Source organism: Hippocampus zosterae, chromosome 19 (assembly GCF_025434085.1).
Source record: "Hippocampus zosterae strain Florida chromosome 19, ASM2543408v3, whole genome shotgun sequence".
Classification (NCBI taxonomy): domain Eukaryota; kingdom Metazoa; phylum Chordata; class Actinopteri; order Syngnathiformes; family Syngnathidae; genus Hippocampus; species Hippocampus zosterae.
Window position 1 is genome coordinate 1312637 of NC_067469.1, and position 13494 is coordinate 1326130.

Sequence of the window (13494 nt, forward strand, 5' to 3'; positions counted from 1 at the left end):
TGCAGCTTAAAGATGATCCACAAAATGTTTTTATTTTACTTTTTGCAGGAATACGATGAAAAATGACTCACACGCAGCTTTTCTAAAAGAACCTTTTTTTTAATTTTCCCATAAATACACTATGAAAAACAACTCACACTGCCATCAGAGGCATTTTTTTAATCGTAATCACATGTAGTAAACCTGTTTAGCTTGTTGTGCAAAATGCGCATATTGGTTTTAATGCGCCAATTCCTTTTACGCCGTTTTACGACACACCTAACTGTTTAACGATAAGACGTGTTCTGATACAACGTGACGTTGTTTACTATTTTTGCCGACAAGTTTGGTCACTGTGCGTCTGTAAAGTTCTTTATCACAGTTGAATTTAGGCGGATAACAGATACAGAGGAATGGGGAAGCCAAAGAAAAAGAGTAAGTTTTCGTCAAAGTGACAGGCTCCCGGAGCTCATTGCTAATGCTAACGAAAGTCATTTCTCTTGTGTAGTTGTTCCTCTCAATTTGTAAGTAGTTTGTACATTTTCATATTTCTTTATGACAGGTGACCTCAGTCGAGCTGAACTGATGATGATGACAATCGCCGATGTCATCAAACAGCTGGTTGAAGCACACGAAGAGGGAAAAGACATCAACCTCAACAAGTATGGAACAAGCACTGAGACACTTCACATATTGTATTTTGATGTCTGGGCAAAGAGGTTAAGCAGTAAACTATATTAAACAATCCTTACGCTGTAATAACAAATGGAAGTACGGCTCACACAGTGCAGAGAAGAGTTCCGATTGTGTTTTCTATTGGAAAAAATCAGGTCATCAAAGCATGAGAAAAGGCTCTTCAGAGAAATATAGGATGGTTCTATGCCACTGCAAACTACAACGACAATAACAAACCCTTTGTTAGATTGATACTTCTCTGAGAGAGTTAATCAAAGCTTTATTACCTTTGTAACGACTGAATTAAAATGGCCAAGTAGAGCAAGTCTCCATGTCAGTGGACATTAGTATTGGAAAAATGCCAGGTAGCCCATGATCATGAATTCTCAACTAATATAATGTTAAAATACACTTCCAACAAATAACCCCAGTTGTTCCCTATTGCAGCTACTGTATTCACACTTCTCAATTATTTTCTAATAGACTGAAAACAAAGACCTCCGCTAAATATGGCCTGGAGGCTCAGCCTCGCTTGGTGGATATTATAGCCGCTGTTCCTCCACAATACCGCCGTGCTTTGGTACCCAAACTAAAGGCCAAACCAATCCGCACTGCCAGTGGGGTAAGTAGCTCTCTGAAATGTAACAAACATTGTTGACAGTGCCCTCACATTACTATTATATCATGTGTAAAATTTGATTCCTCATGATATGTAGAAAAGTGGTGCCCCCCCCCCCCCCCGTCTCTTGTTACAGATTGCAGTTGTCGCTGTGATGTGTAAACCACATAGATGTCCACACATCAGCTTCACAGGCAATATTTGTGTGTAAGTGACAGCTGCCCTCAAATGTAATTATTCTTACGTCCACAAACAAGTTGAATTGTCTGTGCAATTTTTTGTGTCTTAACACAAATATCAAGAAAAATAAGCAGAAAAGGGCCAATCACTTTTTTTGCTGTCAATGATACTATTGTGTACAGAATCGGTTGTATTTACTTCAAAATACCCATGATGTTTTTCTAAGAACACAGGCGTAGGTACATCATGTTCTGTCATGCTCATGTTTGTAGATACTGCCCTGGTGGGCCGGACTCAGACTTTGAATACTCCACACAGTCTTACACCGGTTATGAGGTAACGTTTTTCAGACTCGCATATTTCCTCTTCTACAGCAATGGCCTCAACCATTTATATTTTATGTATCGGTACGTAAACTGCTGAAGACCATGTGACTCATTTATCATTTGTGCGTATGCACAGAAGTGCCTGACAGCAGTCGGCAGGATTCTGGGGGGGGTGTCACTTTGCCATTTGCTCTTTCTGAAAGGGAAGGGATTAAAAATAATAATAAATGGGGAAAAAAGTCATTAAAAGCCCTTCCACCTGTTGTTGTTTTTTTTTTTGTCATAGCCCACCTCAATGAGAGCCATTCGAGCGCGATATGATCCCTACCTACAGACCAGACATCGCGTGGAGCAGGTCAGTCGAATCCTTTCAGCATGGCGGTTGATACCACTGGCCAATGAGAGCATGTCAATAAACACGCGTGCCATAACTTTATTTTCGCACTATGCACAGCATCAGCACACAACTACATCAACATGCCTGGCAATTTTCCTTCTAATTAAGCTTATTGATCCGTTTCCAATTCACCAAACACAACCATTGGCATCAACATCTGTGTATTTGGTGTGATCTGCAGCTCAAGCAGCTGGGCCACAGTGTGGATAAGGTGGAGTTCATTGTGATGGGCGGGACCTTCATGGCTCTGTCTGAAGAGTACAGGGATTACTTCATTCGGAATCTGCACGACGCTTTGTCTGGACACACTTCAAACGATGTGGCCGAGGCTGTAAGGTATCCAAAAGATTATCAATTGAACTGACGTGACAATAAATTGACTTTGTAAGAGATAAGAATGTAAATCGTAAAGCTTTCAGCATTCAGTGTTAGAGACGTAGTGAGTCTCTTTAACACTGAATGTTACCAGACAGGTGCAATAATTTTCCCGATGCATATTCACCACATCACCATTGGTAAATCAACAATCCCATCCATACATACATACATTTTCTGCTTGTCACTGACTTGTGTCTACTACTCCCTGGACTGGTGGCTTATCAATCTCACGATTAGACAATGTAGTGATTTTATTTCTTCTGAGCAATGTGATAGTTACCCCCTAAACTCTTTCACAAAAGTTAAGAATAATACAGCAGCGAGTGAATGTACACTAGAGGGAGCTGTTTCACTATCTGATCACTTCTTCACATAGCAGAGGCAAAAATATAATCCAAAGAAGGGGGCGAAATGTCCATCCATCCATCCATCCATATTCGGGGGGGGGGGGGGGGGTGCTGGAGCCTATCCCAGTCGTCGTCGGGCAATAGGCGGGGGACACCCTGAAACGGTTGCCAGCCAATCGCAGGGCACATAGAGACAAACAACCATCCGCGCTCACACTCACACCTAGGGACAATTGTGAGCGTTCAATCAGCCTGCCATGTATGTTTTTTCGAATGTGGGAGGAAACTGAAGCACCCGGAGAAAACCCACGCAGGCCCGAGGAGAACATTCAAACTCCACACAGGAAGGCCGGAGCTGGGATCTAACCCACGACCTCTGCTGGGGTGGCGGGATGGGGCAAAGTCTATCGATGCAAATGGGGCTTTTGAGGACTAGCTTGTTAGCTATTGTTGTTCTTGAACAAACTGACCCCTTGGTCTTTGACACTAACTCACCATAACAGAACCCATTCCATTCGATGAAGCTTTAATGCACACCCGTGCCAGCAGTGTCCACGAGACGTCTGATCCCAAATCCAAGAGAAAAAGGGCCATCTCTGGGAATGTTTCGGGTCCGCTTCCATTGATTTCTCGCTTACTGAGGTGCTGAGCTATGAATGAAATTGTGCCCACGCCTGCTCAGAATGGATGAGGAGCAACTTTTCAGATGACTTGGAGAAGATTCAAAGTCAAAAGTCGAATTACCAATTTGTTCGGGAGCTGACGACATCAGATGATTTGGACCAAATAATAGCTTTTTCACAGGACTATGTTTGTTTACTTCCCTAAAGACTGATAAGACCAAGGAGAGCAGTTTGGTTGTGCGTCATTTTCCCAGAATAAGTATGTGTCTGCAGTGTGTGTGTGTTTAAAAAAAAAAACAAAAACGCTTATCAGCTATCAACAGGACTTGTTAAGATGCTTTGATTGCAGTAATTGCTATGGCGTTTCAATGGCAAGGTGGTGGCGTGCTGTATGTTTGTGTTTTTAGTGTGTGTGCCCATGCGACACTCACCTCTCACCACGGCCATGCTGTTCCAAATCTTTTCACATCAGTGAGATGCGTTGAGATCATCACCCAAGATAATAGACTTTTTTTTTTTTATTGATTCATTTCGCACAGTCCGATTGTCCTCTCGCCAGCACAAACTCCCATAATTGGTGTAGATCAACCAGCAGACTGTAAAAGATGAGTGTTTACGACTGGCGCCTGCAGAATCAGAAGAAATGTGAGCTGGCATGAAGGGGGCGTAGGGTCATTGCAAAATGAAAGCAACGAGATATTTCGGTTCACTTACTTGAAAGGAAGCTGAAGTTGCACAACTGCTAAAAAACTAGCAGGCATTTGTCGACCTGACAACTTGCCTACTGTCAACTTTGATTCGGAAAAAAAAAGGTCAGAACAGTTTGTGTAACTTTAAATTTCAGCAAATTATGGGATGAGAGGCAGCAAAGAACTACAATTGGAACTTTGGGTTTCGGTGCTGTGAATTGACGAGCCACCACAACCTCCCCCTTTTACAAGAGCTTTGTAGGATTACAAAAAAAAAAATATTAAAAATGTCCATATTTATGAAGTGTCCAGCAAAAATATTAGTTCAATCCTGTTCTCATTTTAAATGACGCAAGGGCTGGATAGCAACCACATACAAGGAGAATTTATCTTCAGTATTTGTTAATAATGAATTCAATACAAGTGACTTAAACAGCATTATTGGCTTTATTCAAGCTTTTTTTTCCTCTCCCTCCTACTGTGGCCTGGAATGAGAGCAATTACAACCATCATAACCGCTCAAGTCAAGGGCAGTTAAACCAAAACAATGTGCTGAAAAATGTTGAGTTAGCTGATGATGCTTTTTTCTTGGCTTCATGTTTTAACTACGAGGGGCACCTTTCACAGTACATATACCGTCATCCATACGAGCCAAATCAAAGTAGCGATACTGATAGCATGCATCCGTTTACAATCAAAACTTTCTAAATCGTGTATTTAGAGTGCATTTGACAAAACGCAAATACTCATTAATATCTCGTTAAATATTTGCTTTGCAATCGCATTTTTTTCATATCATATAAATGTTATTGCATCTGCATGTCCTTAATGCGAGGTTAATGTCAACTGCGAGTAATGAGCCTTGCCACCATGTAAATTGATGTTGCTAAATTACCCCAATAATGTTGTCTCTGTCAAACTATGGTAAGTCATGTTGATTTAAATATGTATATACACACACACACACACACACATATACACAACACCACAGGTACTCTGAGCGCAGTAACACCAAGTGTGTTGGAATCACTATCGAGACGCGGCCCGACTACTGCCTCAAGCGACACTTGAGTGACATGCTGGGATACGGCTGCACAAGACTGGAGATCGGCGTCCAGAGTGTGTACGAAGATGTGGCCAGAGATACCAACAGGTCAGTGGGCTGGCTGCAAGAGTCTAAAAGACTGGCCTGACTTCTGTGGGGTTTTTGTTGTGTGTGTGGACATGTTCCTACAGGGGCCACACAGTTCGAGCCGTGTGCGAGTCTTTCCACCTTGCAAAAGATGCCGGCTTCAAGGTGGTGGCCCACATGATGCCGGACCTGCCCAATGTTGGCATTGAGAGAGATGTGGAGCAGTTTATTGTAAGTGTCTATATTGCTAACTCATTAGCTTTGTTGTTCACGCCATCGTCACGTCTCGTTTGGCTCTCTGTGCTCACCATGCGTCATTACTACTTCGCGCACAGTGGTGCGGTGTCAAAGAAGTCCTTCATGTGCGAATCCAAAATAGCAACCGCTGTCAGTCGCGACTGTGAGGTGACTCAAAAGAAGAGGCTGTCAGATGTCTCTCAGCGGCAGGCTCGCTCTGCTGCTCTGATTGGAAATGCAGCCTTAATGCGAACGTGACGAATCCAAACAGAGCGTGACTGTAGGAGATCTGCAACTCGGTTTGATACTTTGAACAATTTCTGCTTATTTGGTTGGTTTTTGCTCTCTTGAACAAAAAAAAAAATTAAGTCATTAAAAAACGCAATGATGCAAAACAGAGACGTGTAACTAATCGCTGAGTGAGATTATGACACGCCCCTTGCGGCTCTTATGAAAATGTGTCAGTCGGTGTCTCAGCGCCGGGCGCTTGCAACACTTTCTCAGTTTTTAGTGTCTCTTGAACTTTAAATTTTTTTTTTATCTCTGTCTAACGTGTTATACCTGCAAAGGTGTGACTCACTGCATTGTGAAAAAGTTCAAAGCCTGGATTTCCTCTACAGATAATAAAAACGCAGGTACAATGGGCGAACCTAACGGAATATTTTGAGAACCTGAGAAGAAGTGAACTTTAAAAAAAAAAAAATATTTATTTATAGTTTGCGATTTGGAGTTCAAAGCCCTTTCCCCCTTCCATTTTTCTGTATGCGCCCCCCCCCCCCCCAAAGGAAAAACCCTTGAACACCCCTGCTGTAAGTGAACAAATTTTGGATCCCGGGGGACGCCAAACAGGTTTTTAGAAGTATTTACTTATAGTACTGGGATGACCTGTAAATTGTGTCGAACGACATGACGCGCCGGGTTTTGAATCCACAATTTAGTTCAATTAGACAAAGAACAGTTTATTTGTCCGGGTTTGTCGTCAAGAAATAGAAACAGTCTATAACTAACACTAGTTAACACACAGCCCAGAATTTTAGTTAGAGAGTGGCCTGTAATGATTCGGTTTATAAGCTCGACGAGGCAGGGCATTGATGACGGCGTAGTGAATGTCACATGTTACCATCTTCCGCGAAACCAAACGCCAGACCATCAACGCAAAGCAGAAGATTAATGCTTAACAACATGCCGCGGTGCTGCTGTCGTCTTGAAATCTCGTATTTATTTTTATCATCTCGTTGGCGAGAGCAAATCAAATGTTTTGTGTTAATGACGCAAGCATCAGATGAGATTTCTGCGGAAAGATTTTGGATCAATAGAGCCTCCTTGAAAATTGAATTCTAGCCTCATTGGCGCAGGCTCCAGTCGTGATGAGCCAGACGAAGCCCGGATAAGATTTTTGTCTCATAATAATAATCAAATGTATTCTATTTGTTTTGAACGGGATCTCGGAGAGGCAGCCGTCAGACCGGATGACAGTCACTGCAGGCAGAGAGCGTCTGTCGCAAAACTCTGCATGGTCCTTGCCTCTCCCGTGGTTGTCCTGATAGTGAAATTCGATTACAATTCCCCTCTAGCCTGCGAAACTCTCTCACTTATCTCTCGTTTACAGATGCTCTCTGTCCAGACACAGACGTCCTTAACAGCGTTCCTCTCCTTTACGCAGCCAGAGCTGTGATATGAGTACTAAATAATAATGTATCGAGTTAAAACACACCCAAAATAATCGTCAGACATTTTTATAGGTAGGACTATAATATTATTGCGGTCTGGTTTCATTCCTACTCCGGATTAGGTTTAGTGCCCAGCAACGTGGAAGAGTAGTTGAGTGACAACAACCTAGTTTCGAGACACTTTTCAAACTTTCAGTCAGCAGAGAGACGCGTAAGAAACTGTTTTGAGCAAGAGCACGGACAGATTTATACACAAAAACAGTTTAGGTTTAATTTTATACAGTGTAACCTCAGAAATAAGACCACCTATGTTACTGCTCAAGGTGGTCTTATTTTCGGGGTGGTCTGATTTCTGAAGTGGCATGCAGTAATGATAATGCAGAAGTAATGTGGCTCACATGCAACAATATACTGTAGCGTCATGTACACACAATGAGTAATAAATGATGGATTGTACATGCAACTGTATTGTACACAAAAGAAATTTAAGCATTTGAATAGTCTATGTATGTATAAGGCAAGAGAAAAAAAACTACATATCACCGCTGGCTCGCTCTCCTGACAGCTTAGCGCCTCCAATGTTGTGCCTTGTTTTGAAACGATCCAGCCAACCGTTGGACGCTTTAAAGACTTTGTCCTTTTTAAGCTCCTTCGCGTATTCTCGTGCCTGTTCCTGGATCATCTGTCCGCTGATAGGGATATTCTGGCTGCGCGCTTTCTGAAACCATCGCCAAGTTAGCTCGTCCACGTCGTCGTAGTCACTTCGGTAGCACAGGCGTTTTCTAGAAGAGCTAGCGTTTGCTTGGTATGCGTCTAGGAGCTCCCGTTTCTTCTTCAAAATGGTTTGGATTTGAGTTTTTCCAACTCCAAACCGCTCAGCCAATGTTCGCTGGCTCGATCCTAGCTGCTCACTGGCTCGAATAACTTCAATTTTCTGTTGTAGGGTCAAATCAATTCTCTTCTTGCTTGCTCCCATTTTCACACCTGGTCGCAATTATGAGGCGATAGCTTCCTGGGACCGGATATCGCGGTAGCAATTCTGAATTCCGGGGTGGTCTCATTTCTAGGGTTTCAATACAATACAATACATAGACGTTCTATTTGGGACTGTACAAAACCGGTCGTATTTTTAAGGTGGTCGTTTAAATGAGGTGGTCGCATAGCGGGGTTTCACTGTATATCCAGTTTGTAACAGTCAATTATTTGATTGTATCGACGATGTGACGCGGGCAGCCATCAATATCGCCACACAAATTTCCGAGTGTCTACCTACGGGATTGATTGAAAAAAAGATTCTGGTTCGTCGCGGTACGATTTTAGGCCGGGAACACCAACCAACAACATTCTTGTGTGTTGTCACAGGAGTTTTTTGAGAATCCGGCATTCAGGCCCGATGGTTTAAAGCTGTACCCGACTTTGGTGATTCGGGGTACGGGCCTGTATGAGCTGTGGAAGACGGGCCGCTATAAGAGCTACACGCCTAGCACTCTGGTCGACCTGGTGGCGCGAATCCTGGCGCTGGTGCCGCCCTGGACGAGGGTTTATCGTGTGCAGAGGTAAGTGTTGACGGGATTGGAAGGGAAAAAAAAGGGGCGGGGACTCGAGCACTGGTTTGATCAGAAGATGGAGCAACATATCTAGTTGAACATCGGCATTCGTTCAGTTTAGTTACATTAATTAGCTTGATTTTATATTGCATTTCTTCTATAGCATCTGGTCAGGGTCTTACCTTCCTGAAATCATTTTTTCCCCGTCTCCACCCATTAGGGACATCCCAATGCCATTGGTGAGCTCCGGAGTGGAGCACGGAAACCTGCGAGAATTGGCAATAGCCAGGATGAAGGATATGGGCACTGAGGTGAGACGCCCTTATTAAACTTAAAAGACAAAAAAGGAGTGCAAACACTCATCAGGGATCACCCAAAGACCTCACAGAGCATAGATCAAATTGATGCTAACTGCGGAATTTGCCTGAGCTCCCGTGGTAGGAGAAGAGGACAGATTTATAAACCCGCCGAGAATAGATCAGAACCAATGGAGCAAAGAATGGAAGCCAAGTACCTTCCCCGAGTTCATTGGCAATTGATAACGCCTGCAACCATCAGACTCCCCCTTTAGGACCTGCTGGCAACCTCCAACATTCATCGGCCAACTTTACCTTTAATTCCCTTCCGCACGACAGAGCATGATCCATGAAAATGACTCCTTTCCTTGTGAGGGAGTCTCACCGGAATGCAGTAAGCAAGAATGCGGGTGCATCATTAGTTACTACCGCTACCAAAGGAAAGATATACAGTGCATCTCAAGAGACAACATATCCTTTTTTTTTTTTCCCAAAAGGGTGCGTTGTTATTAAAGTGAGACTACAATGTCCAGTATGCAGGTTGCAAAAGTGCACACACCCTCAAATGCTCATACTCAAGCCAACTAACGGTACGTGGTGGGTTATTTTTTTCCCCTTCCTCCTGTGCAGTGTCGAGATGTTAGAACCAGAGAAGTCGGCATTCAGGAGATTCACCACAAAGTTCGACCGTACCAGGTAGGCGAAAGCATCCCCGGAGATGGTCCAAGAAAGATTGCGACAGCGCTAGCCGCTGTGTTCAGGTGGAGCTCGTGCGGAGGGACTATGTGGCCAACGGTAGCTGGGAGACCTTCCTCTCCTATGAGGATCCCGAGCAGGACATTCTGATAGGACTGCTGCGTCTACGCCGCTGCTCCCCGCAGTCGTTCCGAGCGGAACTGAAAGGGGGCGTGTCCATCGTCCGCGAGCTGCACGTGTACGGCAGCGTGGTCCCCATAAGTAGCCGGGACCCCGGCAAGTTCCAACATCAGGTGCGCAAGTCAAAAAACTGATGGCACGCGCTCTTGTGGTTTAGATGGAGTGTAAGCTGACCCTTGTTTACTTTGGTTCATTAGGGATTCGGGATGATGTTGATGGAAGAAGCGGAGAGAATTGCGACGGATGAACACGGCTCCTACAAATTAGCAGTCATCTCAGGTTCGATTTAGAAATATCGGATGACTTCTTTAATATGCCGTCACTTGATATTTCGGGGATATTTGTGGCTCTGCGTTCAAAAACCTCACCTATAGGGCGCTGGCTAAAGCTATAGCATATAGCATACAATGCTATATATATAGCATTGTATTAAATTGCCAAAAGAGACAATTGTATTTGCTTAATCATTCGCTGCAATCTTGTAGCAATTATCGAAATCCTTTTAGTTGGCGTAAGTTACTCGCAAAGTTTCACTCGTCGCAGCGCACGCCTCTTCAACAGAGTTGTTTGTCTTTTCCTTTCCAGGTGTAGGAACAAGGAACTACTACAGGAAGATGGGCTACGAGCTGGAAGGACCTTATATGGTTAAGCTTCTCTCCCAACCCAGATTGAACTGAATTTGGACGTTGTTTTTAAATCGGCATAAGACAGCCCCCGTTGCATCACGTTTGTGCCATCGATGATCGCCTTCCCCACTTTTTAATTTTATTTCATCAAGGTATGTCCAGGTTAATGCCAGGACTGAGTTGGTTTATCTTGAATGACATTATGGTTGCATTCACACGACACGGCTCAAGTGGCATTCTTCCTTATCGGATAGCCGCCTCGATTATGTTTCAGTCAATAAGGCAGGCACGTAATTAGAATTCATTTGGCCAGTACGGGCAGCGCGGTTAAACATCACACTGTAGAGAGCCCATTATGAGCCAAGTGGCTATTAATATTAGATGCAAAGAAGGTCCTGACCCGCTGGCTGTTGTGTAATTATGCCATTTTGATTTATATGCTATCGTTTAGGCAACATCAATTGATTCCTGTCGTCTCTTTAATCTCTTTTCATGGATCTATCCCAAATGGTTTTGCAAAACGGAAATGTAAACCTTTGTTGTTGTTGGTTTTTTTTTGTTTTTTTAAGAATAAAGTACAAAATATCACCGACGTCATGAATTGTGAGTTTGCAGACGTTATTAGTTGTGAATGTCAAAACACCCACACTGGCCCCTAAAAAGGTCATTCAACCTCCGAGGTGATTTCCTCCCCCCAATGACGACGACGACGACGATGCCAACCCCCCTTCAGGACATTGTCAATGATTGCGCCATAAGAGTGTTTTAGTGGCTCATTTGACACAAGCCCTCCGCAATTACAACTCCATCCGTTTTCTGTCTGTCGAAAATTGAGCGATTGGCTGTGTGGAGCCACATTTCTTGGAAGGCCTTTGTCATATGAGCAATAAAGCACTAATTCCTCACGCGTCGACCTACAGTATATGTCTCATATAGGACCCGATTGAAGGCGGGGGGGGGGGGGGGGGGTTGGAACAGCCCTGCGTAATTTCCTGCATGCGGTGCTCACGTCGTGACTGGCGTTGCAGTCCTGACGCATTGAGCTTTGGGCCACATTCACACTTTCTCTCTGCCCTCGCTCAGTGCTTATCAACTGTGAAATGGCAAAGGACTTTCCCTCCCACCCGTCTCAGTCTCGCTGAGTGTTTTTTTTTTTTTCTTGTACAGGAGCCACTTTGTTTTAATCTTCTCTGCAACACTCACAGACAGTGAGCAGGTACTGCCAATTCCGGTGCTACCCAACCTTATTTATGTGCCGTAACCCCGAACCTTTTTTTTTATCATTGCATCTCACTTCTACGAGCTGAGGGTTCTCCATGAGTAGGGAGTTAGTTCATCTCCTTAATCTTCTTTTTTTTCTTTAAAATAAGCATTGTCTTGAAAGTAAATTAAGTATTAAATAAAGAAATTCATTCATTCATTCATCTTCCGAGCCGCTTGATCCTCACTAGGGTCGCGGGGGGTGCTGGAGCCTATCCCAGCTGTCTTTGGGCAGTAGGCGGGGGACACCCTGAATCGCTTGCCAGCCAATCTCAGGGCACACAGAAACGAACAACCATTCGCACTCACACTCACACCTCGGGACAATTTAGAGTGTTCAATCAGCCTGCCACGCATGTTTTTTTTGGAATGTGGGAGGAAACCGGAGCACCCGGAGAAAACCCACGCAGGCCCGGGGAGAACATGCAAACTCCACACAGGGAGGCCGGAGCTGGAATCGAACCCGGTACCTCTGCACTGTGAAGCCGACGTGCTAACCACTGGACTACCGGGCCGCCTAAATAAAGAAATACTAAATAAAAACAATAATCAATCTGCCTTTGTTATATGGAGCTTTTACGATATTTATGCCCCACCCCCCCAAAAAGAAATCGATTAAGGCCCCTTGAAACCAGCCCTCTATCCCACAAAATAGATCCGGCTCTGCACTTAACATCAGCCTACCGCTAATCTTCACATTCAGCACCAAAAAGGAATAAACTGCAGTAAGGTGATCATTTTCATTTACTCAAAGGTCATTAAGGCGACGCGTCTTCATAAATCAGCCATAGAGCAAGCGGACAAAACTATTTTTTTTGCCCAATGAAACGGGTGACATTCACAGAGTCAGTCGCACCCACGCCGCTGTTAGAAAGGCAAACAATGGGCTGACTCAGACGCACATTAAGGAATTTACTGGGAGGGATTGTGACGCGTTTATTTATACCTATTAATTTTGCAACTGAATCGGTGCCCTATATAAAATCCTGCATTTGCAGTTGCGCAGGCAGCAGTTCATTGTGTAGAATGCAGCGCACGGACCAAACGCAAACACCCACCACCACGTCGATGAATTTCGATGCTTTGTTCTATCGGGTTTGGGACCACGGTTTTGGTTTGTGAGGAAATTTGAGATTGGCATTTTGGTAAAGTGTTTGCGCAAAATTCACCCACTGTACTAACAGGGCTTGCTCCATATCCCCAACAAACGGCAAGCGTACGCTTTTTGTGATATTTTTCTTTGGTGGTGTGCCATGAGTTACTTCAAATGTCAAATATTTGACTTGGCTTTAATGAAAGCTGGGAAATGTATGTAGGGGATGAAACACAAACTTCTTTTCTCTGAATGTGTACTAAACACAACAATCACATTGGGGGCAATTAAAATAAAGACAAATTTAATCTGATTGATTTTTTTTTTAAATGCAATCAACATCGGAATCTATTTACATGAAGCAACAGCGGTAATCTCTCGGGTTACATTATTAGTCATTTCCAATGCGAAACCACTTTCAGCTCCAACATACCTCCTTTTAACGAATAGCATGACGCTTTCATCGAACACAACTTGAGTAAATCCCAGAAGAGCTCAGTGCGTACTTGTATGCTGCATAAATGTATAAGGACATGGAAGTACG

At 43.8% G+C, this 13494-nt stretch overlaps 1 protein-coding gene and 1 long non-coding RNA gene across 2 annotated transcripts; one reads left to right on the forward strand and one right to left on the reverse strand.

Moving 5' to 3' along the window:
• Window positions 1–255: 255 nt before the first annotated feature.
• elp3 (elongator acetyltransferase complex subunit 3) lies at window positions 256–11189 on the forward strand. The gene is made up of 15 exons (XM_052053071.1): window positions 256–414; window positions 542–641; window positions 1138–1276; window positions 1410–1480; window positions 1726–1789; window positions 2066–2134; window positions 2358–2512; window positions 5205–5366; window positions 5450–5576; window positions 8615–8808; window positions 9020–9110; window positions 9726–9791; window positions 9857–10084; window positions 10169–10250; window positions 10557–11189. Exons 1-15 carry the CDS (start codon window positions 393–395, stop codon window positions 10646–10648), a joined length of 1662 nt encoding a protein of 553 aa, XP_051909031.1. The 5' UTR covers window positions 256–392; the 3' UTR covers window positions 10649–11189.
• On the reverse strand, window positions 311–3949 carry LOC127592378 (uncharacterized). Its single transcript, XR_007960120.1, has 2 exons — window positions 2633–3949; window positions 311–2588 (listed from the first exon to the last, which is right to left on the reverse strand). It is a non-coding gene; the product is annotated as an uncharacterized LOC127592378 (long non-coding RNA).
• Window positions 11190–13494: the final 2305 nt, after the last annotated feature.

Coding starts and splice junctions, on each gene's coding strand:
- elp3 (XM_052053071.1), top strand. CDS start 393: ATGGGGAAGCCAAAGAAAAAGA. Junction 5,577..8,614: donor GAGATGTGGAGCAGTTTATT/GTAAGTGTCTAT, acceptor GTGTTGTCACAG/GAGTTTTTTGAGAATCCGGC. Junction 8,809..9,019: donor AGGGTTTATCGTGTGCAGAG/GTAAGTGTTGAC, acceptor TCCACCCATTAG/GGACATCCCAATGCCATTGG.